Source organism: Natrix helvetica, assembly GCF_964273705.1.
Source record: "Natrix helvetica genome assembly, chromosome: 14".
NCBI classification, from domain to species: Eukaryota; Metazoa; Chordata; class Lepidosauria; order Squamata; family Natricidae; genus Natrix; species Natrix helvetica.
In genome coordinates this window covers 11,047,256-11,074,603 of record NC_138564.1, presented here as the reverse complement: position 1 = coordinate 11,074,603, position 27,348 = coordinate 11,047,256, and the positions used below count along the sequence as shown (strand labels likewise).

At 47.4% G+C, this 27,348-nt stretch overlaps 2 protein-coding genes across 2 annotated transcripts in view; both read right to left on the bottom strand.

Moving 5' to 3' along the window:
* CIT (citron rho-interacting serine/threonine kinase) overlaps nt 1–27,348 on the bottom strand; it is a 211,089-nt gene that overhangs the window by 120,253 nt on the left and 63,488 nt on the right. The window lies entirely within an intron of this gene.
* RAB35 (RAB35, member RAS oncogene family) lies at nt 8,079–26,528 on the bottom strand. The gene is made up of 6 exons (XM_081966710.1): nt 26,285–26,528; nt 18,708–18,758; nt 17,688–17,811; nt 12,825–12,949; nt 11,837–11,961; nt 8,079–10,634 (listed from the first exon to the last, which is right to left on the bottom strand). The coding sequence occupies exons 1-6, from the start codon at nt 26,334–26,336 to the stop codon at nt 10,506–10,508; spliced, it is 606 nt and encodes a 201-aa protein (XP_081822836.1). The 5' UTR covers nt 26,337–26,528; the 3' UTR covers nt 8,079–10,505.

Below are 27,348 nucleotides of genomic sequence, written 5' to 3'. Positions count from 1 at the left end.
AAGGAGAAGGAAATGAGGAGGAGAAAAAGAGGAGAAACAGGAGTAGGAGGAGAAAAGGAGGAGCAGGAAGAGAAGAAAAGGAGGAGCAGGAGGAAGAGGTTGAGAAAAGGAGGAGCAGGAGGAAGAGGAGGAGAAAGGGAGGAGGAATAAGGATGAGAAACAGGAGGAGGAGGAGGAAAGGAGGAGGAGGAGGAAAAAAGGAGGAAAAGGAGGAGAAAAGGAGGAGCTGGAGGAAGAGAAAGGGAGGAGGAATAAGGATGAGAAACAGGAGGAGGAGAAAAGGAGGAAAGGAGAAGAAGAGGAGCAGGAAAAGGAGGAGGAGGAAGAAAGGACAAGGAGGAGAGGAGGAGGAGGAGGAGGAGGAGAGATGGTTCAGTAGAGCTGGACTCTTCTTGAGGTCCTCCTTCCTGGGGTTGACAACCCTCAGAACTGACCTTCAAAGGGGCCCCACCCTTTGGATCCCCGCACCCTGGTCCCTCCCCTCCCTCGCGTCCAACCCGCAGATCCCAGAGGCTTTCCCTGAAACGCATCCTCCTCCCTTCCAAGTTTTCAAGTCCAGCCCTCTGGTGGACTGGTGGCCACCTTCTGTCTAGAGACTCCGAGGTGGCCCCTCCAACTCTACTCGGCCTTGTGCAAATTCCCCCTTGATCCACAAGGGGGAGCCTCACAAGTGGACGTTCCTCTGCTCGCATCCCGCAGCTCTCCTGGTTGAATTTGTCCTCCCTTTCTCCTTGTGGTCATTTCTTTCTCTCTCTCTCTTTCTCTCTCTCTCTCTTTCTTTTTCCAGTTTGCTTCTTCAGGCCTTTTCACTATTTGGCTTCTTTGGTTTCTGATCTAGTGGCCTTTATCACTTCCCGTAACAACAGCTTTAGTCGTACACCCCTCCTGCCTTTAAGGTGAGCGCCCCCTGCCCCCGCTTCTTCCCTTCCCCCATGGCATCCTCTCATGTCCCATCCTACCTGGCTACCGCTTCATCCTTTGGGGCAGAGACTGGCAAGGCTTAGAACAGGGCTGGGTAACCATGGCAACTTGACAGCCTGAGGACTTCAACTCCCAGAATTCATGCTGGCCCAGGAATTGTGGTTGTAGATTCAAGGATTCCCCATGATTACCGTATTTTTCAGAGTATAAGACACACTGCCCTAAAAGATGGCGGAAATTTGGGTGTGTCTTATACAATAAATGTAGTCCCGCCCACCCACCGGTCCCCACCCTTTGGCCTCTGCCTGCCAGCAATTTGCCTCCTTGCAGCAAACATGGAGGCGGCAATAGGCCATGCCAATCCCTGCAGCCTGAAACAGCTGGTGGTCGGGAGGTCAATCCAACCGACAATCAGCTGCTTGTGCTAATCAAGCTGTGCTGAAACGGAAACACGCTGTTTGCTGCAAGGAGGCAAATTGCTGGGAGGCAGGGGCAGATTTTTTTTCTCCTTGTGCTAATCAGGCTAAACTGAAAGTGAAACAGGCTGTTTGCTGCAAGGAGGCAAATTGCTGGGAGGCAGATTTTTTTCTCTCATGCTAATCAGGCTAAACTGAAAGTGAAACAGGCTGTTGGCTGTTTTGCTGCAAGGAGGCAAATTGCTGGGAGGCAGAGGCAGATTTTTTCTTATTATTATTTTCCTCCTCAAAAGCTAGGTGCGTCTTATACTTCGGAGAGTCTTATACTCTGAAAAATACGGTAGTTTATTCCATTCTACCAACTATTCTAGCCCCATTGAGAAAATAGCTGGTAATCACGTAAAATGAATTTTTATTTTGATGTCCTTTTGCTCAGTGATGTCAGATTGAGTCCAATAACTGTGAATACTGATGACTTGCTCCCAAAAATGCAAAACCGTGAGCGTTCCATCACTGGATGGTTTTTAAGAAGAAACTAGGCAATCACTTATCTGAAATGGTTCTCCTGCTTGAGCAGGAGGCTGGATTAGAAGACCTCCAAGGTCCGTTCCTGCTCATTCATTCTATTCTACTCTATTCTATTCTAAGCAAAATCTCCAAATTCTCACCAAACCACAATTATCCTTTGGATGGCCGATTTCAAATTCCTAACCGCAGGAGACAATTTGGAAATAAATATTCACAACCAATCTCCTTAAGTTAGAGTGATTGTCAAAAGGACTTCAACTCCCAGAATCAATGCTGGGTGAGGAACTCTGGGAGTTGAAGTCGCAATGTTGGTCGCAATGTTGCATAGTTGCCCACCCATATTTTGGCTTCTCAGGTGATGCAAACCCAACCTTTGGGCCACGGATCATAGTTCAGGGCCTAGTAGGCAGAGACTGAAGCTTGCTCATTCTGGCTTGTTCAAGACACCATGCGATCAAAGATTGCGGATTGCGATTACGGAACGCAATTTCCACCAGTAGACATCCTTCTTTGTAGTCCTCAGATCTGGGATGGGGTCAGTTCTGAAATGAGGAAGCATGCGAAACTGCAGGGAAGGGTGTCTACTAGGTAGGGTCCAAAGATGGCGGCCACCCTGCTGCAAAATAATGTATACAACAATAAACAGAAAATGATGAGATTGACTTCATTCGTCAATGCCCATAAAATGGTGTAATTGACTTGTCAAATACCATAAAACAGTGCGATTGACTTGTCAATACCTATAAAATGGTGCCATTGACTCCCTTTGTCAATGCCCCTAAAACAGTGCCCTTGACTTCATTTGTCAATGCCTATAAAACAGTGCAATTGACTTCTCTTATCAATGCCCATAAAACAATGCAATTGACTTCTCTTATCAATGCCCATAAAACAATGCAATTGACTCCTTTTGTCAATGCCCATCAAACAATGCAATTGACTCCTTTTGTCAATGCCCATCAAACAATGCAATTGACTCCTTTTGTCAATGCCCATAAATCAGTGCCATCCATTTTTTATGTCAACACCTATAAAAAGTGGCAGTGCTGGGATTGGTGGCCGCCATCTTGATATTTTTGATCATACACCACGGACAGCCCTGAACCTGTGGGTCTAATATGGGCCTCTCCAACCCCTCTTGGGATCGACATCAGCGGTCCCCAAGCTTGGTGTCCTGGCTCGGGGGTGGGGAGACAGGAACCAGGCCGCATGAGCGATGGGCTGGCATGCAGGGCTGCAGGTGTCCCGCAGCCCACGGTAGTGGGGACCCCCTGCTCTACATCCCTTCCCTTCCCATCATCACTGTCTTCTCCGGAACATTTTTTTCCTCTTCCTGGATGTAGGATGACATGCAGAGGCTCATCGACCAGCAGCTGATGGACAGACATCCTAAGGAATGGAGCCAAATGATGACGTACACCACCAGCAGCCATGGAGCCAAGCGGCGTGTCCGCCCTTCGCCAATGCTGAAGCTCCAGCAGCAGGGCTCCGAGCCGGTTGGAGCCGAAGGGAGCCGCCTATTTTCTTTTTTCAAGAAAAATTAATTGGAAGGGAGCGGTCATTGTTTGCTCCCGTATTCGCGTTGGGCTGGTGATGGGGAAGAGGGGAAGGTGGGGGGGGCGGGGAAGGAGGTCAGGAAGGAAGCCGGAAAAACTGGTGGCAGTTGGTCCCTAAACCCTAATCTTCGTGCAAGCTACTGCCAAAAGGCCATTCCGCATTTAAATGCATTCACACACACACACACACGCACAAACACACGGTCTGTGAGGTCTGATTCACGTTTACAAGCACCCTCGTCCATGTCTTTGCGTTAATGGTGCAACAGGGAAGAAGGGTTTCCTTGGCCGCTCAATCATCCACTTTGGCTAGACCTCAATCTGGGTTTCCTTCTACAGGTAGTCCTCGATTTGCACCCGTCCCGTTTAGTGGCCGTGTCCGAAGTTACGACAGCACCGAATAAATCGGACTCGGCGACCGCTTTTCACACCTGTGACCGTTGCGGCAGCCCCAATTTGGTCACTTGGCAACTGGCATTGGACTTAACGAATGGCTGTGCGGTGGCGTGATTTCCCCCATTTGTCACCTCCCCCTCTGGGCTTCCGGCGTGCATAGTCAACGGGGGAAGCTGGATTCGCTTAATGACCCAATGGTTCACTTAACAATGGTGGCGAGAAAGGTTATAACAGGAGGCAAAGCTCCCTTAATGCCCGCCTTGCGGTGGAAGTGTTGCTCTCCGCTGCAGTTGTAAATCGAGGACTACCTGTATTGGACACAGGACCAGGATGTGAAGGCTACTGGTTTTTGGCAGAGTGTCAACGCCGAAAGAGACATTCAGGTATAGAAAGACAGGGAGAAAAGCTGGGCCAGCCTAAAAGAAAGAAGCAGGGTAAGACCTAAAGATCTTATCAGCTTGCTGTTGTTCTGGATTGCCATATTGTCATCAGATGGAGATAACAATATTTGGGGACCTCCCAAAATATCTCCAGAAGGTGTTTGTGGGGGGGGGGACACAGAACATCAACTGAGAAGACATTTTAGCACCTCCTCAGTTATCAAGGTCTTCCAACCGCCGTCAAGGCGATGTTTGCCTAAGATCTCATGAACTTGGGGACAACCAGGACCTGGGAGTCAGAAGACGCAACTCCTTTGAAATCTAGACCGGGTTTAATGTCCGTGCAGCCCCCAAGAGCAAAGGAAACTTAGTTAATAGCTAGCCTGTGTGACCTTAAGAGTTCACGGAGAAGTCAACAATCAAGGGGTGAAGCCCCTTATCGCCAGATCTGTTTTGCTCGGGTTGTCTGAAGAGCGTGGAGGTTAGGGATGTGAACTCTTCTTCCTTTGCCTTCTTTCCGAAACACTACCGTTCCGATAGTACATCTGGAAAACAGTAGTAAGCCATCTGAAATGATGGCTGTGTTCAATCTTCCTGACCCAGGGTTAATGGAACATGGCTTTACTCCTTAACCCAAGTTTAGGAGTTGACGCCACATGCTGAACTACAGTGGGATTGGCTTGGTTTGGGAGACAGTTAGGATACACACCAGCGAAGGGATTCACTTACCTTCCCTACCGGTTCCCAAATGTGAGCGTGTGCTCACTTCACTCTCACGGGCGGTGTCTGTGCAAGTGCACTGCTCGCGCATTACATCGGGGCGGGTGGGCAGAGCCTCCCGCAGCTGCGGCTACAGATTCCCCCGAACTGGCTGAATACCACTTCTGATACACACGGTCTCTACGAGAGATGCTTTTGAGTAGATGCAGTAGTACAATCAGCGATTGCACTAGGAAAATCGAGAGGAGGAAGGCGGGTTTTTTTTTTAAAAAAAGGAAATAATCATTGGATATCAGTGAAGGAGGCTGCGATCTTATGCCGCATTGGATGATTTGAGGAGGGGGCTTCAGAGTCTTCCAATATTACTGATACCCCTCTCCCGCAATGTCGGCTGCCATCATTTGAGGTGGGAATAGTGTCATGAAAGCAATCACTGGGGGGGCGGGGGTGGAATTTGGGATTTATTGCTTGTTCATTTGTGACTTTCCGATAAGGTGGGGAGGTGAACCAGGGGGTAGTAGTAGGTGGCACAAGCAGCAGGAGGCGGCTGAGGAATAGAACAGAGTTGGAAGGGATCTTGGAGGTCTTCTAGTCCAACCCCCTGCTCAGGAAGGCAACCCAATCCCATTTCGCACAAATGGTTATCCAATTTCTTCTTACAAACTTCCAGTGTTGGGACATTCACAACTTCTGGAGGCAAGTTGTTCCACCGATTAATTGTTCTCACTGTCAGGAAATTTCTCCTTTCTCCTGCAATCAAGTATAGGGACTCCACTTACAACCGTTTGCATAGTTACAACGGCACTGGAAAAAAAAAAGACTTAGGCCCGGTTCTCAGAATTACGACCACTGCAGTATCCCTAGCGTCAGGTGTTCAAACTTCAGCCGCTTGGCAACTGGCAGCCATCCACGACAGTTGCCAGTGACTGTCGATCCCCTTCAAGGGGGGAAAGCCAGCTTCACTTCACGACCGAACGAGTCACGTCACCACGCAGATGGATTGGCTTAACGACGGTGGCAAATGCTCATCCCGTGAAGCGAAACTCGCTTAGCGGCGGCCTTGCTTAGCAGCGGAAATTTCTGGGGGTCGGAAGTCTAGGGCTCTCTGTAAAGAAGTAACTTTGAAGGCAAGGTTGTACGAACGGCAATCACGGTTAGAGAGGGAGTTAAGCCCGCACACCAACTTCCTTCGCTACGCAGGGCTAAAGGGGATTCGCTTAAGGACAACGGCAAACGCTATTAGCGTGTCGCGAAACTCGCTTAGTGGGCGGCCTTGCTTAGCAATGGAAAATTTGGAGTTGGGGAGTTGAGGACTCTCCGCAAAGAAATACCTTTTAAGGTAAGGTTGTGTGAACCGCAATCATGGTTAGACAGGGAGTCAAGCCCACAAGCCAACTTCCTGGGCGAGAAAAGGAGAGAAAAACAGAATACACGGGGAAAAACACACCCAGATCCAGGGACTGTCATGAAGGCAGAGAGGCAAGAGAAATCCCATCCTCAAAAGAAAGAAAATCCCTGCACATAAACACTTTTGCTCCTCTCTTCTCCTATTTTATTTTGTTTTGGAAAGGAGGGAAGGTTTCCATTTTTCAGGCCGGATACGGAGAATGTCCGATTTGCCACGATTGGAGGCTTATATCCTCTGCCATAGTTGGAACAAGGTTATCCGGCAACCCTTAAAACTGTGCCCCCGGGAAGATGTAGAGGTCTACATTTCCCGCCCCTCCCCCCCTTTGCCCTGCCTGCATGGATGTTGTTGGAATGCTTGGGAATGATGGGACGTGTAGTCCAAGAGGACACTGCCGGGGAAGAGGGCTGGGAACCGAAGGCGGCTGGCAAAGGCGTCCTGAGCGAAATCCCTTGGTTAGCAGCCTGACTGGCATCTTCCCCTCTGCCAGAGAAAACTGGTTTGACTGGTCAGTGGGGAAGGGGTGGGGTGGGGTTTTACTGGGTGGTGGCGGCGGCGTGTGGGTGGAGGGGTGAAACAAGCACATCGCTGGAGCGGGCAGACAGAATGTATTTATATAGGTCTGTGTACATATCAAAACCATATCGTAATTTTTGTACGTAGCAGTCCTGTATATAAACTGTACGGTTTTTATAAGATATTCTATAAAGGCATTATTTTAGTAGAAAAAAACCAACAGCAGCCGGGTCTCCTGGTTCTTTGGGGGAAAATGGGGGTCTCGGGAAAATTAACCTGGATGTGGTGGGGGTCGATTAGTGGCCCCCAAACTTTACGGGCAGCAAGGACCGGTTCCGTGGAGAGAGCAGAGGTGGCATCGTTTGTTGCGCGGCCTGTATCCCACAGATACGGCTTTGGTTATTTGCGTGGCCCGGTGCCACTCCATGGATCGGGGTTGGAGACCCCTGTTGTAGATGGAGACGGGGGTTCAGCCACGCAGTAGCGCAGTGGTACGATGTTGAGCTTGTCGATCAGAAGGATGATCGGCGGTTCAAATCCCTAGCACCGAGTAATGGAGTGAGCGCCCGCGACTTGTCCCAGCTTCTGCCAACCTAGCCGTTCAAAAGCAGATAAAAAATGCAAGTAGAAAAATAGGAACCAACTTTGGTGGAAAGGGAACAGCGTTCAGTGCGCCTTCGGCATTTAGTCATGCCGGCCACATGACCACGGAGACTTCTTCGGACAACACTGGCTCTTTGGCTCTGAAACGGAGATGAGCACCGCCCCCTGGAGTCGGGAACGACTAGCACAAATATTCAAGGGGAACCTTTAACCTATCACATTTGAATCAGTGTGACTGGGCTACTGAAGCATTCGACTGTTCTGACCGGCTCCCAAAACCCTCTGAAGTGAACTCAAATGATTCCTTTACGAGGAGCGCCAGCACCCCCGGCAAAAAGATTCTCTCGCAGGATAACAAGTCCGTCTGATCAGAAGATGAATAGTTGTCTACCACATCTATTCATCTCCACCCCTTGCCTTTGATCCCCAGAGGTAGAGTGGGACTTTTCTAGCAGCGGTGGCTCTTTCGGCCCCAGGACCGGCCCATAGATTTCCACTGCTCTCCTCTCCTCTGCACATCCGCACATTAGGCACTGGGGCAAGTTGGTTGTGGTGAGTTGACCCATTTTGTGCATGCATATATACATGCAACACCCTCCCCCCCACACACAAAGGTATTTTTCAGTTTCAAGGGTTGGTTTTTTTTGAATTTATTTATTTAAACAGTTCAACACTCTCTCGGAATTGTTACTGTAAGAAAAGAAAAGAAAAAAAATCAGTGTTCCCTACTACCTGAGGATCCGATTGCTACTTGTGGCCACCTCAACTTAGCACGGGAAAAACTCACCATCACACATAGGCAAGTGCAACGTGTTACCTACTACCCCCTCCGTTTACGTCCACCCCAAAAGACAAAAACAGATTGGGCCAACTAAGCTTGGAAATTAAACACCCGTGGCCTGCTTTTGGGCAAGAAACCATAGAGGGCAAACAAACTCCTTCCGGAAAGGAGCTTCCACTTCCCAAGTGTCAGATTTGAGAGGGGGGTGGGGAATGGGGGTCCTGCCAGCGGTTTCGACCGCCGGAGGCGAGGAGAAGCAAAAACCGGAGCCCGGGAGGAAACTGTGGCAGCTTGGCACCTTTATTTTTAGTTGTTTTTTTTTTCTTCTTCTTCTTAATTATTTAAAAAGCATTAATTAGAAAGTTCCCATATACAGAAATCATCTAAAGCAAACCAGTTAAGACATTTCACTTTCGACATTAGCACTGCTAAGGTGCGGCCCCTTCCCCTTCCCCCCCCCCAACCCTGTGCACCGTCCACCGCACTCACAACATCCGGAGGTTACGTAGCAGCCCACCCCACCCGGCGGACAGGCCTGGAGGGGATGCTGCCTTGGGAAGCCCACCACCCTTCCGAGGCAGAACGTGGGGTTCCCAGGCTTTGCAAACAGCCCTCCAAGCCCTGCTTGTTCACTACAGACAGCTGCATTGTTGAGAAAATGTCCCGCCGGCGCGAATTCCTCGATGCTTCTAGCCGCCACTTCCCAGCGGACATCCAACCCCCCCTCCCCTTCTTGTTCCTTTTTACGGGCTTCCGTCGTTGCTGGTGTTCCTTCTAAATCACAAGTTGCTCAGGGCCCGAACCGTCTCCGAGGAGGTCGGAAGTATCTTACAAGTCCACGGCGAAACAGGTGGAAGTGAATGACGATTCCCTTCGGCTAAGGGGGAAACTCGTCGCTTTTTTTTGCTTTGAGCAGGGTGGCTGTTGCTACTTCCTGTCCAAAGAACAGCCGGACAATAAATACCAGGGTTTTTGCTGAGCCCTTCCGGCAAAGATTTGAAGCCCAAAGATCGGAATGCTGAATGATAATCATCTCTTGACATGACCCTGGTCATCGTCAGATGCCAGGACAACGGAGGGTGAGACGTCCCAGGGATTTGAGGACTTCCTTTTGCCCTCTTGATATGCTCTGTCGGGGCATCAAATCAAAAGCTGGTGATTATATGGTGGGTAGAAGCTCCTATTATACCTTGTTTTAACCTAATTAGAAGACCTATTCGGCTCTTCGGCAGCTAGAATCGGAATCGAGACGCAGGTTTTGTTCGAATGGAGAACTGACGAAAACCATCCAGCTGTTCCTTCCCAAATTCTCCAGCTTTTGAATGGGGGGGAAAAAATTAAGGGGAGGGCAAAAGGAAGGAGAATTGATCCCATCAGAAGCACATTTCTCTGTTCACACTTCATACCTGGTACAAAATGAGACACACTTATTAAAAAAAAAAGATGATTTTCGTTCTTGAAGTCTTATAACAAAGACAGGAATACTATCAGAAGGGCGATATGAGTTTTGATCCTAATTTTTTCCCTCTGCCACGGAGGTTTGAAAGCGGGATCGTTATCCTTCTCTGGAAAGGAAAGGATTGACGGACGGAAAAACACAAAACAACTCCCGGGGGAATGTCCAATGATTCCAGAGTTTAGGGAGGGGGGAAAAAAAGGGGGGGATTTCAAAAGATGGATCGCCAAGGACCCGCTCCTCGTTTAAAAGGCTCATGAAGGCTGAAGAATAACGGTCTGCCAACGAGAACCGCCGAGTTTTAAGGTTATTATTGGGCTGTGTTTCTGGAGAGGGAAAGAGAGGAAAAAAATAGCAAGTAAACAAAAACAAATAAACAAACGACAAAAAAAAAAAAAGAGTTCTGAACAATTCATGATTGGTGGCGTCAGAAAAGGCAGAAGCGAGGGGTGCAGCTGGTTCAAAGCCCATATACATTATGTACAAAACGTTGAAGTCCCCTCCGTAGGCCAAGTCTTCCTTGTCTACTAGATGCTCTTCAAGAAAGGGGGGGGGGTGGAGGCAGGAAGAAAAATAAACTTTAGGATGGGCAGAGTCCGGGCGTAACCTTCGTCCGTCCCATCCTGTTCTTGGCACGGTTGAGGTTAAGGTGCCTCCTGATCGAGAAGACGGCGGGAGCTCCTTTAAATAACGGCACGCGGGGAGGGAGGAGGAGGGGGGAAGAGTCCTGGGGCAGCGCTTGCGCCAGGCTGCGAGGGCGGGGGCTGCCCGAAGGCCCAGTCTCTGCCGCCCCCGGAGGAGGAGGAGGAGGAGGAGGAAGGCCATTAACAGCAACGCTTCTTCCGTTTACTGTTCTTTGTGAGTTTCACCACGTCGTTCTGTTGCTGTTGCTGCTGCTTGGCGAGATTATCTTTCTTCGCCCGAAGGACCAACTCCGTGATGCAGTTGAACATCTGGGGAGGAAAGGAGATTTTAAAAAAAAGGGGGGGGGGAGGAGACAATTAGGAATGGGGCTATGGAGGCCTTGATTTCAGGGGCTTGGAAGCAGTTGCTCAACTACATCTCCCAGCTGTTGTGGCCCACCAATGGAGCTGGCGGCAGAGTCGGACAGTGAGGGGGGTTGGGGAGGAAGATGGGCCAGTCCTGGAGTTTGGGGAAGGCTCTGAGGAGGGCTCTGTGTCGGAGGCAGAGAGGGAGGGGGGCAGGGCCGTATGACAGTTATCAACTGCCTTTGGAGTTGGAGATCAGTGGGGCAGAAGAACAGCTGGAGCCTATTCCCAGTGTGCGCATGCGCAGAACTTCCAGAAGAAAAGAACATCTCAGAGATTAGGGTCGACTTGGGAGTAAGGCCACAGGTGGACGGTGAAGGGCCCCTCCCATAGAGTATAAAAGAGGAGCGAAAGGGGAGTGGAGTTTGCAGGAGACCATTAGTTCATTCCTGCATTCTTGCTAAGTATTGTAGCGTCTGAAAGATATTGGCCTGGCCACTCTCCAAGCCTGACCTCCCCCCCTTCTGGGAGGGGTCATTCATCGTCCACCTCTGGCCTTACTCCCACTTGTTCCTTAGCTGTTCCCTTCGTCTGGCAACTCTGAGCAGGTACACACTGGGAACAGGCTCCAGCTGTTCTTCTGCCCCACTGATGTCCGAAGGCAGCTGATAACTGTCAGACGGCCTTGGCCCCCTCTCTGCCTCCGACACAGAGCCCTCATCAGAGCCTTCTCCAGACTCCAGGACTGGCCCAGGTTCCTCCCCAACCTCCTCACTGTCCGAATCGGCTGCTAGCTCCACTGGCAGGCCACAACAGCTGGCTGGGGAATTCTGAGAGTTGAAGTCCGCCGCTTTTAAAGTTGCCACGTTGGACACTCCTGCCCTAAAGAGTTAGCGACTCATCCTGTTGAATTTAGGAAGAAGCCACTCTTGCTGTATGCTGTCTCTAAAGTCCTGACATGCTCAATTAGGTCTAATCCCATCTTACTTGCCCTTGTGGCATCGCCCCAGGAAGCCTGTTACGTGACTAGGGGCTGGAAGAAGCCCCAACTGTTAGGGGGAATCGTGAGTGAAATAGAAAGATTGGGAAAAGTCTTGACCGCCCCTTATTAGGCCGAGCTCTGGAAGCAATACTGGTACCCCCCCCCCACCGTCTTCCCCAATTACCTCTTCCACATTAATGTTCTCTTTGGCACTGGTCTCAAACAGCTGGATGCCCATCTGTCCAGCAAATTTATAGGCGTCTTCCGTCTCTACCACTTTCCGTTCGGGATCATCGTTCTTATTGCCAACTGTGAGAGCAATGGAAACCAAAAGTCAGATCAGCAGAGTTGGAAGGGACCTTGGAGGTCTTCTAGTCCAACCCCCCACCCCCCCCCCCCATTCAAGAGGGAGAACCCATAGCCAACGTTCTGGCCGGTTCGGAGAACCTCCAAATCCCACCCCTGGCTGGCCCCTCCTACCCCACCCTGCCCCTCCCATCCCACCCCGTCACTCCCAGGAGTCTCCACAGGGCCCGTTTTCGATGTTAGGTAAGTGCAGGGACTGTGCGGAGGCTAGGGGAGGGGGAAAAACGGGCCTCGCGGAATGCCTCCGGAGTCTGGGGGAAAAAATGACCCCCTCCCACCTTGGTGCAGGAGGCCAATTAGGCCATGCCCACCATGGCGACGTGTCCACTCAGCAACCCGTTGCTGAAATTTTTGAAGCCCACCCCTGCCCTAAACCATTTCAGACAAATTCTTATCCTATCTTTTCTTAAACTCTTCCAGGGTTGGAGCACCCACCACTTCTGGTGGCAAGTGGTTCCACTGGTTAATTGTTCCAAAATGCCAAGAAATGTCTCCTTAACTCTAGGTTGCTGCTCTCCTTGATTAGTTTCCACCCGTTGCTTCTTACAAGCCATGGCTGCAAACTTGTAAAAACGGCTCAGGAGCCGCTGAAGGCTCGAGGCAGGTATAAAATCTGGCCTAGCAGTAATGAAAGTTTTACTTTCTTGCCCCAGAGATTTCTATATTGCTGCTTATTATTATTATTATTTTTTCAGGGAAACAGGGTACTTCTTCTATATTGCAGTAGCACCTTGTGGCATAAAGGCTTCCCAGTAGGGTGGGCCTTCCTTCTTCTATGAAAAGCTTCCCCAAACCAGAGAGTTTACCTAATATCCGGCACACATCGTCGCAATTCTGGTTTATTTCATGCAACCACCGCTTGACGTTCACGAAAGACTCGGCGCTTGTGACGTCGTAAACCACAATGACCCCATGGGTCCCTCGGTAATACCTGAGGGCAAAGGTGAGCGTTATTAAGGCATGGCCACGAATTCACTGACTCGGAGTTCACTGTTTGGAATAGAACAGAGCTGGAAGGGACCTTGGAGGTCTTCTAGTCCGACACCCTGCTCAAGTAGGAGAGCCAATATCATCCCAGACAAATGGTTTGCCAGTCTCTTCTTTAAAATCTCTAGTGATGAAGGACCCACAACTTTTGAAGGCAAGTTGTTCTACTGGTTAATTGCCCTTACCCCCCCTCTCCCTCCCTCCCTCCATCTATCATCTATCTATCTATCCATCCATCCATCCATCCATCCATCCATCTATCTATCATCTATCTATCATCTATCTATCTATCATCTATCTATCTATCATCTATCTATCTATCATCTATCTATCTATCTATCTATCTATCTATCTATCTATCTATCTATCTATCTATCTATCTATCTATCATCATCATCTATTTATCCATCCATCCATCCATCCATCCATCCATCCATCCGGTGTGAAATCTAGCAGGTTCTGACAGATTCTGGAGAACTGTTGGGCAGAGGAGTAGAATCTGGAGCTTGGAAAGGGGTGGTGGGGAAGAGAGAGAAACAGATTGATCAGGTGGCTGGCTCTTCTTTCAGTGCATTAATGCTACGGGGGAAGCACATGACATGGAAATGCTGGAAGAGATCTGTGGGAAGCAAAATTGGCAGGTTTGGAAATATCAGATTGCGCGGAGAGGACTTTGTGAGCTGGGGGCCAACTGCTGCCCCTGGGAGCCTCCCTCAAGCGGATGAGACATTCAGGAGAGAAGCAGCAGGCGGGAAAGAATAGAATACGGAATAGCAGAGTTGGAAGGGACCTTGGAGGTCTTCTAGTCCAGCCCCCTGCTCAGGCAGGGGACCCTATTACCATTCCAGACAATCCTGTCCAATCTTTTCTTAAAAGCCTCCAATGATGGAGCATTCACAACTTCTGGAGGCAAGTCGTTCCACTGATTAATTGTTTTAATTGTCAGGAAATTTCTCCTCAGTTCTAAGTTGCTTCTCTCCTTGATTAGGGGAACGGTACTGAATGCATCCATCTAGCAGACAATCCTAACTGGGTCCTATTTTGGGGGTAGGGCTTATATTACGAGCACCCTGAAGGATCATGCTAGGATTTATTTTCTGGTTAGGTTCTTATTTTCGGGAAAACAGGGTAGATTTATACTACGTTGAACTTGCAGACATGGGACACTGGTTATATACAAGAAAAACTGACCAAAAGCTCCTGATAATCAAACATTAACAAGAATAATTACAATATTCATACTAGCCACAAGGAAGACCTGCACAATTTTGGCTTAAAAATTAACCCGAAAAAAGAGCCAGGTTATATCTAATAAATTCATCAAAGAAAGATACTTTTTTTAATATCTGGGGAGAAAGAACTAGATGTAGTAAACCACTATATGCCGTATTTTTCGGAGTATAAGATGCACCTTTTTCCCCTCCAAAAAGAGGCTGAAAATCTGGGTGCATCTTATACACTGGATACAGCATTTTTTGCCTCCCGAAACTCCACCCCCTTCACAAGGAAAGGAAGTTCCTCTGTTGAAACTCTTCTGCCTGCCGTGGATTGCTTAAGCAATCTTCACACCAGCAGAAGTCAGAAAGAGATTTTAAAAACTAACTCTCTCTTTCTCTCTTCTGAAAAACCGAGATCCTCAGCAAACTAGACACCACATGGTCACTTTTGAGGAACTTCCAGACACGCTCAGCCCTTAGGCCTCGCCCTGCATGGAGAGAAAGAAATTCTAGTTTGAATATCCTTTCATCCATCCATCAGCAATATCTATCATCTATCTCTCTCTCATATCTCTATCTATCTATCTATCTATCTATCATCTATCTATCTATCTATCTATCTATCTATCTATCTATCTATCTATCTATCTATCTATCATCTTTCTTTCTTCTTTCTTTCTTTCTTTCTTTCTTTCTTTCTTTCTTTCTTTCTTTCTTTCTTTCTTTCTTTCTTTCTTTCCTGTAAAATTTATTGGCCACCCATCTTGTTGTTGCTAGTTGCAAAGTTGTGTCCGTCCCATCGCGACCCCAGGGACCACGTTCCTCCAGGCCTTCCTGTCCTCTACCATCCTCTGGAGTCCACTGAAGCTCACGCTGACCGCTTCAGTGACTCCACCCAGCCACCTCCTTCTCTCCCGTCCTCTTCTTCTTTTGCCCTCCATCGTTCCCAGCATGAGGCTCTTCTCCAGGGAGTCCTTCCTTCTCATTAGGTGGCCAAAGTACTTGAGTTTCCTCTTCAGGATCCGGCCTTCTGAAGAGCAGTCAGGGTTGACCTCCTCTAGGACTGACCGGTTTGCAGTCCATGGGACTTGCCCATCTTACTACAGGATAACTCCTTAATAATCTATTTATAATGTAAACATCTTCCATCTATTACTTCTTGTCCTGCCCCCCAGGTGCTTTGGAGAAGAGGTTGACCCCCCCCCCCATCCTCTCTGTGACAGTCCCTCAGATATTGGAAGCCTGCCATCATATCACCCCTAGTCCTTCTCTTTCTTGGACTAGACACACCCAGTTCCAACCCTTCATCTTTCTAGAATCTCAACATCTTTTTTTTTTTCCATTGTGGTGACCAGAATTGGGAAGTGCCATTTCAAGTATGGCGTCACCAGTGAATTCTGGGGAATCTGAGTCAGCCTTCAATCTTATTGGCCAAGCTAATCTAACCTCACAAGTATCAATTCCTTCTTTCGGTCCTGGGAAAAGCGGTGCCCTTCAGATTGATGTCTCAAGGACAAATTGGAATTTTTCTTCCTTTCCTTAGCTTCCGCTCTCGTTCCTGCCTTCCTGAGCCTGGGGCAAAGCTAAAATAATAATAATAATAATAATAATAATAATAATAATAATAATAATAATGACCGTTGCATTCGACATTTTAAACATTGTCTGCTCTAAATCAAGTCCTGCCCTTTTACATACAGGGCCTGTGGTAAAAGCGTTATGTATAGAGCGGAGATATTTTAAGGCCACTCAAGAATTCTTCCAAAGCAACCTTGCAACGTCTATTTAAAGGAATGGAAATACTACGCTGGAAATACCTTTGCCTTCCTCACAAGAGACAATTTTCAGGTTTCTTTGGGGAAAAAAAATCCACAACAAATATTATATTGTCAGTTCCTCATTTTTCCCTAGCAAAAAAAAAAAAAAAACCGCTTGAATGAAAAGAGAGAGAATGAAACGGATAGAACCGGCCGGACGAATCATCCCTGCTAGGATAAAAAAGAATTAGGCGTCAAAGCAAATGACTTCTGTGGGGTCCCCCGTCCCCCCCCCCCCCCGTTTTCAAGCAGTCCATGAATCACAGCTACTTTTGTCGTTTCTTTCCCTGAAGTCGCTCTGCCAGGATTCTATGACAACCTCTGGTATAGAAAAGAAAACCTCAGCGGTATTCAGGCGTCTGTTGGGTGTGAAAGCCTCCTGTCGAGCTTAGTTCCCACTCCGAGTTGCAACACCATCTCATGCGGAAGGGAAGGCCTACTCGGACTAAGCCAGGGATTTTTTTTAGCCATACTTCTTCATTAATTCAGGAGCAAATTGAACTACGGTTCTGGTGAGAGATGAAGGCTAAGCAAGGCCCTTCCACAGGAAGCCTCCATCCTCAATGCTGGCAAAGTATAAAGAGTGCCGCATATCAGTTAATGAATGCTAGGCATGTTATTGGGAGGGGGGGAGGAAGGAGGGTGAGAGAAAGAAAGAGACAGATAGATAGATAGATAGATAGATAGATAGATAGATAGATAGAGATGAATGGATGGATAATAGAGATATAGAGGTATAGATAGATATAGATGGATGGATGGATGGATAGATAATAGATAGATAGATAGATATACAGACAGACAGACAATAGCGATATATAGATAGATAGGGGAGGGAGAGGCAGACAGACAGACAGAGACCCAAGCAAAGCTTTCTAGTATTCCACAGATGTTTGGCTAAGAGAGAAAGAAAGAGGAGGATGGAAAAAGGGAGAGAGGAGAGAGAGAAAAAGAGGGAGGGAAGCAGAATATGCATATATATCTCCTCCTCTTTTCCAACATCCTTGTGAGGTAGGCTGGGCTGAGTGAGTGTGACTGATCCAAAGTCACCCAATAGACTCTCCTGCCTAAGGCAGAACTAGAACTCACTGTCTCCTGGTGATTGGCCCAAAGTCACCCAATTGGCTTTCATGGCTAAGGCGGGACTAGAACTCACAATCTCCTAGTGATTGGCCATCCAGCTGGCTTTCATGACTAAGGCGGGACTAGAACTCACACTCTCCTGGTGATTGGCCCAAAGTCACCCAATTGGCTTTCATACCTACGCAGGGCTAGAACTCCAGTCTCCTGGGGCTTGCTAGAATTTATCCACCTAGTGACTCGTTATATCATTCTTTCTGGGAAAACATTTGTTTGGTACTCATTTTTGGTACTCATAGCGCCTCCCGGAACCCAATTAACCAGGAGTACCTCTGTATTGTATGAAGACAAAAACCCGCAAACGCTTCCCACGCGTTTTTAACACCTTGCACCTTTCACGGGTCACAATCTAGCTCATCGAGGTCAACAGGGCAGAGGGAAAATTTGAAACAACAGCTAGGAAGAAGAAATTGTCGTCTTATCATCATCTCATCGGAAGAAAGCCATGACGAAATCCAGTTATCAGATTGGGTTTTTAAAATATCAAATAAAACCAACTCAGACTCACGTTGAGGTGATCGTCCGGAAGCGCTCCTGTCCCGCCGTGTCCCAGATCTGTAGCTTGACTTTTTCCCCGTTGATTTCAACTGTCCGGATTTTGAAGTCGACCCCAATTGTGGTAATGTAGCTGCCTGCGTGGGGAGGGGAAGAAACAGCACAGGAATTGCTGTGGGTGCTAACAAACCAATCATAGACAGTTGGCTGCCCCATTGACTGGGAATCCTTTTTCGGCGGCTGACAAATGATCTAAGGGGAAAATATTCTCGGCCTCTCACTGTTTCCATCCAGCTATCTTGTCGAAATTAAAATTTTAAATCCCCCAAAGCTCTCATTATTTTTTTAAAAAAATAAGGGTGTGTGTGTGTGTCTCCATTGTCAGGCTATAAAAGCATTTTTAACAGGGAAGGGAGGAAGATGCTTAATTTACCCTGATCATAAAAATAAACAGGAACCCCCCCCCCCAAAAAAGATGAAATGACAATTAAAAGGCAAGTAGTGAAGGGCCCCGCACAAAGCTATCATTGTGTCGTGCAAGGCGATACCATAGTGTGTGTGTGTGTGTGTGTGTGTGTGTGTGTGTGTGTGTGTGTGTGTATGTATGTATGTATGTATGTATGTATGTATATATATATATATATATATATATATTTGTGTTACAACCCCTGGTATGCCTAAATATGGGAGGAAGGTCAGTACAAATACAACATACATATATATATATATGCTGGTTTTGTTGTATTCGGGTCTTTTTAAGCCCACGCTTGAAGATGGCAGGTGAGATCCTGCCGAAACATTGCAAAGACAATCTCAACCTTACACGGGAAAAGACCCGAATACATATATATATACACACACACACACACACATACATACATACATACATACATACATACATACATACATACATACACTAGCCTATAACCCCGTGTTGCCCAGGTATTTATTTATAGGGGGAAATGTGGGCGTCAGGTCACACAAAGGGGATCCCGTGATCCCGGGACCCTGGCGGTGCCAATGCCCACCTTACCTGAGAAAGTGTTGTCTGCAAAACGTAGCAGCAAACTGCTCTTGCCAACACCTGCAGGAGAAAAGGGAAGAAGGAAAAGCTCAGTTCTGCCAGTTCTGCCAGTCATTGCTCAGTTCTGCCAGTCATTGCTGGAGCAAGCGAGAGCACCGTTTGATTTTCATGCTGTTTGCTGTGCCATGCCTGTTTGAATATTTATAGGGTGCCTGGCTGGCAGGTGTTTTGCACATCTGCTCTGCCAGAAAGTGCGTCATGAAATCATAGGGCTGAAAGGGACCTTGGAGGTCTTCTAGTCCAACCCCCTGCTCAAGCGGCAGACCCTATATCCGAGATGGCGAACCTACACCACACGTGCCACAGATGGCACGTGGAACCATTTGTTAGGACACGCGAGTCGTTGCCCGGTCAACTCCAGCGCTAGGGATTCGAACCGCCAAACTTTTTGATCGACCTCAGCATCTTAGCCACTGAGCCACCGTGTCCCTCCATACTAATTTTATACAAATAACTTTATTGTGATCATTAACCAGCGGAAAGAAAAAAGAAACGTTTCCGAATATCCAGAACATTCCATTCAAAATAAGGAGAAGCGATAAATGAAAAAGAAATGAAAAAGCATCATTCTTTTAAGTTAAACTGACCTAAAATCTAGAATTGTAGAGCGCTTGACCAAACTGGATTGTACTACGGTAATTCTAATTTGTCTGAAGTGGTGTAGGGCTTCCTGCCTGAGCAGGGGACTGGACTAGAAGACCTCCAAGTTCCCTTCCAACTATTCTATTCTATTCTATTCCTATTTTTTTATTCTATTATGTTCTATTATTTCTATTTTTTTAATTCTATTCATTCTATTCTATGTACTGGACTGCCACTTCTCTGAAATGGTATGGGGCCTTCTGCTTGAGCAGTGGGTTGGACTAGAAGACCTCTAAGGTCCATTCTATTCTATTCTAATTTTCTATTCTATTCTATTCCAATTCATTCCATTCTAATATTCTATTCTATTCTATTCTATTCTATTCTATTCTATTCTATTCTATCCTATTATTATGTTGGTGATTGCCGAAGTGTTTTACATGTGATGGAAGAAGCCCCAGGAGGAGAATTTCAAGGCCAGGAGGGATGCTTTTCCTTGGTGTCTTAGAGACAAAAGACTTATACACAACAGGATGTAGCTACCACTTCCTCTTCCGCCTCCTGCAAGGGCCTCTGTTTCACGCCGAAACACAAGCTGCGCTCCTCCTTTCCACCATGGCATCAAAGATACAAGAAAGCTCTGGCTGTGATAGAGGAGAGTTGCACCTTTACGGGTTGCAAACGCCAAGGACGAAATCCAACTGCGTTCAGCCTAGTGGCTCGACTCACACACAACCTTCAGCCACAAACCACACAGACCCTGGCTTGACACAAAAATAAACATCACACGCTCCTTGACGTCGGCAAGTTTAAGACGGGCGGACTTCAACTCCCAGAATTCCCCTGCCGGCATGCGGCCGTAAAACGAGCCAAAACTCGCTTAACAATAGTCTCACGCAACGATACAAGGTTGTCGCTAAGTTGAGGGCTACTTGTGCACATCTCCACCTGCAACTCTCACTAGGTAGCTCCATCTTGAGCCAAAGGAACAATCCCAGCATCCTGCCTGGGCTACAAGCAGGATTTGCAAGCTTGCTGCTGGCAAGCGGTCGACATCCATCAGCCCATCTGACGTGGCTCACTGCGAAGATTGACAGGGACCAAGAGAAAAAGGGACTTTCCATTCAGACTGCAGAGGACGGCTCTTTTGCCTGCACGCTTATGTTCTGACCGAGGCTTCCCAAGAGCCTGAAGCCAACTCCTGGTCCCGACAAAAAACCCCTTTTATTAATTTGCCGTGAATTCTGCTCATTCACCTCCAGGAAAGTCTTTCGAGGGAGGATTTACCGTCACAGACCTTGTCTGGCTTGGAGAGCTGCCAGGACGATCTCTGCAAAACTTGCCAAGGAGTCTCGGAGAGTCACAAACCAATTACCGTATTTTTTGGAGTATAAGACGCACCAAGATTTCGAAGTGTCAAATTAAAAAAAAAAAGTTTTGGCACTCTGCAAACCTCCCCAAAAACGGCCCGTTTTTGGTCAAAAAAAGGGCATGCTTAGCCTTTAGGAAGCTTATACAGTGCTCCTGGGGACGGGGGGGGGGGGGGCAAAAACGAGCAAAAACGACCTGTTTTTCAATCATTTTTGCCCTCCCCAGCCCCCAGGAGCACTCTGGAAGCCTCCTAAAGGCTATGCATGGCTGTTTTTGCAAAAGGGCGGGGTTTCGGGAGGCCAGAAATAGTGCATTCAGTGTATAAGACGCACCCAGATTTTCACCCTCTTTTTTTGGGGGGGGGAAGGTGCGTCTTATACTCTGAAAAATAAGGTAGGCAAATGAATGGTCTCCTGCAAACTCCACTCCCCTTTCGCTCTTTTATTTCCTCTGGGAGGGGCCATTCATCGCCCACCTGTGGCCTTCCTCCCAAGTCGACCCCTGTTCTTTATATTTCAACGGCCTTATCATAATAAGACAGGCCATATTACAGAAAAGACCAGTAATGAGGAAATGATAATATTCCTTACGCAATTAAACAAAAACTGTAGGCAAGGTGAGAACCGAAGCTTTGGTTTCTAGCTCACACCTCTGTAAACATGAAACTCTTGTTTTGCTTTCTAGAAACTTTGGTGAAGCGTAGATAGTAAAAAAAGAAAGAAGAAGGCTGAGATCTTGGGTCTATAACTAAGTTAAATACGAAAGGGAGGGAAGAAGAGAGTGAATTATTCTTCACGAGAGTCAGATGTGGGAACGGAGAAGGGCTTTCAATTAACACGAAATGAAGTCTACGCTCTTGTAGTGTGACCTACTCATCCGAACACCTAGCTTTCAAGGTTTGTCTCACATCCCTGAAACTGTCCTTCGAACAAAACATTCAAGCTGTCCATCAAGTAGGGGAATTCAAAGGGCACTGAAACTGGTTACGGACTGCACTGTGTTTATAAACCTCCCTTTCACCAAATCTCTGGGCTCCTATAATCCGAAGTCTGCCTAAGACTTGTCTGCTCCTTAAATGAACTGCGATTAGGTTGGGAGATCAAAACTCAATCCCTATTCAGTTTTTCCTTTTCGCTAGGACGTTGCTGCTCTTCAGAGGGAATAAAGGTAGAAATTATTTCACACAAACCCCAATTATAAGTAAGTCTGTATGCATTCCAGGTTATTGTTGCCTTTACTCCATTAAATAAAACAATGGCCCTTAAACAGAAATTAAATTACAAGCTATCTGTGCTGCAGGTATAATGAGGTATACCTAAAAAGCTAACCTCTGGATAGGTGTTTGGTGGCTGGACAATGAAAAGAAACAGTATTCCTTTTATCTTTCTCTTTTATCCAGCCTCTAATAATTATCTCTGAAATATTTTACAACACTTTTTCATTAATCCACTGCAACATATGATATACACCTCCTACTCTTTCCTCCTCAGACTTTAAGGCAATGTACTTCTAAGTCTTTCTCTTTTTTCGATAGCTTTTTATTGTTTTGTCAATGTGTAAAATCCAAAGAGAAAGAGAAACAGGAAATTAAGGGAAGAAAAAAAAGGGGGAAAGGACATCTGAGTTACAAAGGGAAGAAAGAAAAAGGCGTTGACTCCAGGCTCTTTGTAGCACAGTGCAAGCTAACAACATTACAACCTCAACGTCTTACTTTTTACACAGTAGTATACAACTAGCCGTTTCTATAACAACAAATCTGTCTAATCGGCAAAACCAAAGCCATTGGTTTTAGCCCACTGGTGCAATCCATGACAACAAATACAAACATAGATACATGTATTGCTATGTGCACTTAATAATCTTAATAAACTACCACCATTTATATTGACAAAATCCCCTGTAAAAGTTCAGATTCTTTAACCTTAAAAGGAAATTTTTAATTTAAGCCTTTCTTCATTTGGTTCTCCCTACAGTCCAAAACTTGCGTTGATATACTTAAGGCTGGATTTCCACGTATCAGACAGCGATGGGTCTGAATCACACCAGGGAGTCAAGGGCTTATGACATTAGAGGTAGCCCTCGACTTACAACCGTTTGTTTAGTGACTGTTTGAAGCTATAACAGCACTGAAGAAAATAACTTATGGCCTTTTTCAATGGGCATCTTTGGCGACCTTCTGATGGGCCAAGTCAATGGGCAGGCCTGAATCACTTAACAAGCATGTGACTAACTCAACTGGAGGGATTCACTCAACAATGATGGCAAGAAAGGTTGCAAATGGGCCAAAACCCATTCCACAAGTTTAACAACAGAAATTTTGGGCTCATTTGTGATATATGTCGAGGACTAAATCTATATTCCTGTTTACCAGCTCCCACCCCGGGGCCTAGAAGTGAAATCACTAGCACAAGAGATAAGGAAGAGAAGTGGTGGATATAATTGAGTTGAAGAAATAACCCAGCACTTAAGGGACATCAAATAGTGCCTTATACTGTGCCACCTCTATCGTCATCCATGTGGGGCCACCATAAATAGACGGGAAGATCCATAATTTCATCTAGGCAAAGTTGGAGAGCAGAAGAGTGATCTAACATAGCGTGACATTTAAAAAACAGAGAGCCCAGCGCTAAGCAGATCCCAGAAACAAGTCACAATATGTTCAACGGAATATCACTAGAAGGTGGATGCACATACGATTGAAGTGCAAGTTATGAATAAAAGAATCCTCAATGCAAAATGTAATCTTAGGCAAGCCCCTTCCCTGCCAGATCTCAAACACGGGATAAATAATAGGCTCTTTCTTATCGATTTAAGCAAAATGTAAATTTAAGCAAGAATGAAAGCATAAGAAGGGCACGAGGCAATTAAAATCTACAGGTAGACCTCTACTTATGATCATTTCCTTAGCAACCGTTCAAAAAGACATTTTTTTTAAAAAGTGGCTTATTACCGGTCCTCGCACTTATAACTGCATCCATGCAGTTATGTAATCGTGATTCAGGCATTGGGCAACTGTCGCACACTTACGACGGCTGCAACATCTGTCAAGTGAGCTTCCCAGCTGGCTTCCAACAAACAAAGTCAATGGGGGAAGCCAGCAAGTTGTTATCGCTGTCTCACTTAGTGACCAGGACAGTGGTTCACTTAACGACCATGGCAAAATAAGGATGGTAAAAATCACATGATGCCTCACTTGATGGCTGGACCACTTTACTAATGAATTTTATGGCAGCTGTGGTGGCCATGCCGAGGACTACCTGTCAGCGTGGTTAGACTACATAAAGCCATAAAGATCACAGTCCAAATCAACCTGCTTCCTATAGATCTCACTGGGTGACCTATTAACTTATTAATAGACTCTATAAATCTAATCTACCTTTGAAGGAAGTTGCAAGAATGTTATAATCGGGGCCACAAAATGTTCAGGAACATCACTGCTCTCTATGGAGAAAGCCTGGGATAAATTGAATAAGCACTACGTAAAGTGATTCAGTGATCAGAAGTGCTATATAAAAGTCTTGCTCATCCATTCAGATTACCGGGTGGCCTTGGATAAGTCACAAACACGTCTGTTGTGGGGGGGAAACCTAGAGAGAAAATAGCCAGCCAGTTCAGGAATCTATCAGGTCAAACCACAAACTTTTTAGAACTGCTGTTCACACTGGCTACGTTCATATGATTAACTGAACCAAAACTAGCAAGCCAAGTTTATCTTAAGAGTGCTGTGTGAATCCAGCCCTTGGAGCCAGTTGATGGTTTAGCCTATCACACGTATGAAGTCAGAAATTACACAAACTGAGCAAAATTACAGTTAAGTGGGATATTATCATGCAAACTCAAAACCAGTGACTGGCAGTTGGCTCTCCAGGCTTCCAAACAATTTCATCCCTGCTCAAAGATGCAAGAATCTGGATTCTTCTTGTTCCCTTCCCATTTGACCACTTTGCAAAATAGAATGAGATAAAAAGATGTTACTTAATGCCGATTGCATAAAGGTGCCATGTCAAATCCTGGCTTCTTATTATTGATACACGCATCACAACCCAACCAGATTCTTTATCGAGGAAACCCCCGGAGGGAACTGGACTTTCTGTTTTTTTTTTGCTTGAAGACATTTCGCTTCTCATCGGAGAAGCTTCCTCGGGTCTCCTTCTGCAGGTCAGCTCCCGAAGAAGCTTCTTGGATGAGAAGCGAAACGTCTTCAAGGAAAAAAAAACCAAGAAAGTCCAGTTGCCTTTTTTTGGGGGGGAAAACACCATCTTTGTGACCTGGATGACGGAGAATCTCCATCAACATTTCTCCAGGAAGGGAAAACCTGTACACCTCTCTCCCCGTTCCACCTCCCCCTCCCACAAACCCACCAGAAGACCAAGAAAACACACTGAAAAGGGAAACCACCATCAGTTTCTCCAGGCCAGACCCCTCCCCCCATGGCCAGAGACCTGCTGCCCCAGAACGGAGCAGATCCATCTTGGATCCCCCTCCCCAAATCCCCCCTCCGGGGTCTCCTTCCCATCCACCTCTTATCCTTCTGGGATCTCTGTCCCTTAACTCCCTTTTGGGTCCTTCAAATATTCAGGGGACCTCTGTCCGCCCCCCCCCCCGCCTTGGAGTCCTGCTCCTCCTTCCTATCAGTACACCCCCCCCTACAATCCTCCCGCTCCCCCTCCTCCTATTCTGAGGCCCCTGCCTTATCTCAAGTGCTTCTAGGAGGGGTCTCCCCCTCTTCGCCCTCCTAGAGGTCCTGCTCCCCTCTTCCTATCAGGACCCCCCCATTACAATCATCCTAGCTGTCCCTCCTGCTATTCTGACTGAAAGCCCCTCCCTGACAGTCCTTCTAAGGGGGTCTCTCCCTGCTTCCCTCCCCCCTCCTAGGGGTCTTGCTCCCCCTTTCCTATCAGGACCCTCCCAAGACAATCCTCCCACTCCTCCTCCTCCTATAGGGCCCCTCCCTTATAGCAAGACCTTCCCCCTGCTTCCTCTCTCCTGGGGGCCTTGCTCCCCCCTTCCTATCAGGACCCCCCCATACAATCCTCCCCCTCCTCTTATTCTGAAGCCCCTCCCCTACCTCAAGTCCTTCTTGGGGGTGTCTCCCCTGCTCCCCACCCCTCCTATTTCCCCCCTCCTAGGTGGTCCTCCTCGCCCCCTTTCCTATCAGGACCCCCCCCCAATACAATCCTCCCCCTCCTTCTATTCTGAAGCTCCTGCCTTACCTCAAGTCCTTCTTGGGGGGGTCTCCCCTGCTCCCCACCCCTCCTATTTCCCCCCTCCTAGGGGGTCCTCCTCCCCCCCTTTCCTATCAGCACCCCCCATACAACCCCCCTGCTCCCCCTCCTCCTATTCTGAAGCCCCTGCCTTTCTTGGGGGGGTTCTCTCCCTCCTCCCCACCCCCCTCCTAGGGGCCTCACCCCCCCCACAAAAAAACCTCAGCCCCTCCCCCCACTCATTGCCCCCCCTCAGGGCCATTCTCTCCCTCCTCCCCTCCCCCGCAGGCCGCCCATCCGCCTTCCCCGCCCTCAGAAAGGCCGAGCTGGGTGGGAGCCATCCCGGCCGAGACAGGCCTCCGCCCTTACCGCTGTCGCCGATGATGAGGAGCTTGAAGAGGTGGTCGTAGTCCCGGGCCATGGCCGCTGGGGGGAGGGGGCGGGCTCCGTCGTGGCGCGAAGGCCGAGTCTCCTCAGGCGGCGCCGAGGCCGGATCGGCTTCTCAACCCGCAGCCGGAACTGACAGCGGCGGCGACAACCCCTGTGCCCCGCCGCTCGTCGCTTCCCCTCCCAGACGCATGCGCAACTCCTCCGCCCGGGCGGCTGGAAAAAAAAACTGCCAGTGGCTCGAGCGGGCTGCATTGCGCACGCGCGGCGCCGCCCTTTTGCGTCGCTTCCTTCTCCCCCCCCTCGCACCTCGGAGCGCCTCTGCCAGTACTTCTTTCTCTTCCGTTTTACTCCACCACCACCACCACCCCCGTCGGCGGAGAGGCCCAAAGCGCAGGCGCAAAAGGAATCTTGCTCAGACAGCGGCTGGCTCGTCAGGCGGGAGGGGGGGAGGGAGAGAGAGAGAGAGAAAGAAAGTAGTTTCAACGTTTTCCTGAGTACCTCAACAACCATTCTGTGAATAGTTTATTTCTTTTAAGGTTTAAAGTTTGCTACTTTCTATTCCCCACCCTTATCTTGAGGATGGTAAGTTCACAAAGTTCAATGGAATTTACTTCCTTATAAATGGGCATAAGATTAATTACCCTGTTTGGCAAGTTTTGTGTAGCGCTCCTTTTTTTTTTTTTTAGAAATGTTACCGCTGTATAAATAAGACTTAAAGCAATCATAATGCATTGACTTGGGGGAAGGAATCGAATATTTATTGTGGGTTCATTTGTTTAGTCTTAGTCTTAGAATAGAATAGAATAGAGTAGAATAGAATAGAGTAGAATAGAATGAGGAATAGAATAGAACAAGGAATAGAATAGAATAAGGAACAGAATAGAATAAGGAATAGAATAGAATAAAATAAGGAATAGAATGAGGAATAGAATAGAACAAGGAATAGAATAGAATAAGGAACAGAATAGAATAAGGAATAGAATAGAATAAAATAAGGAATAGAATGAGGAATAGAATAGAACAAGGAATAGAATAGAATAAGG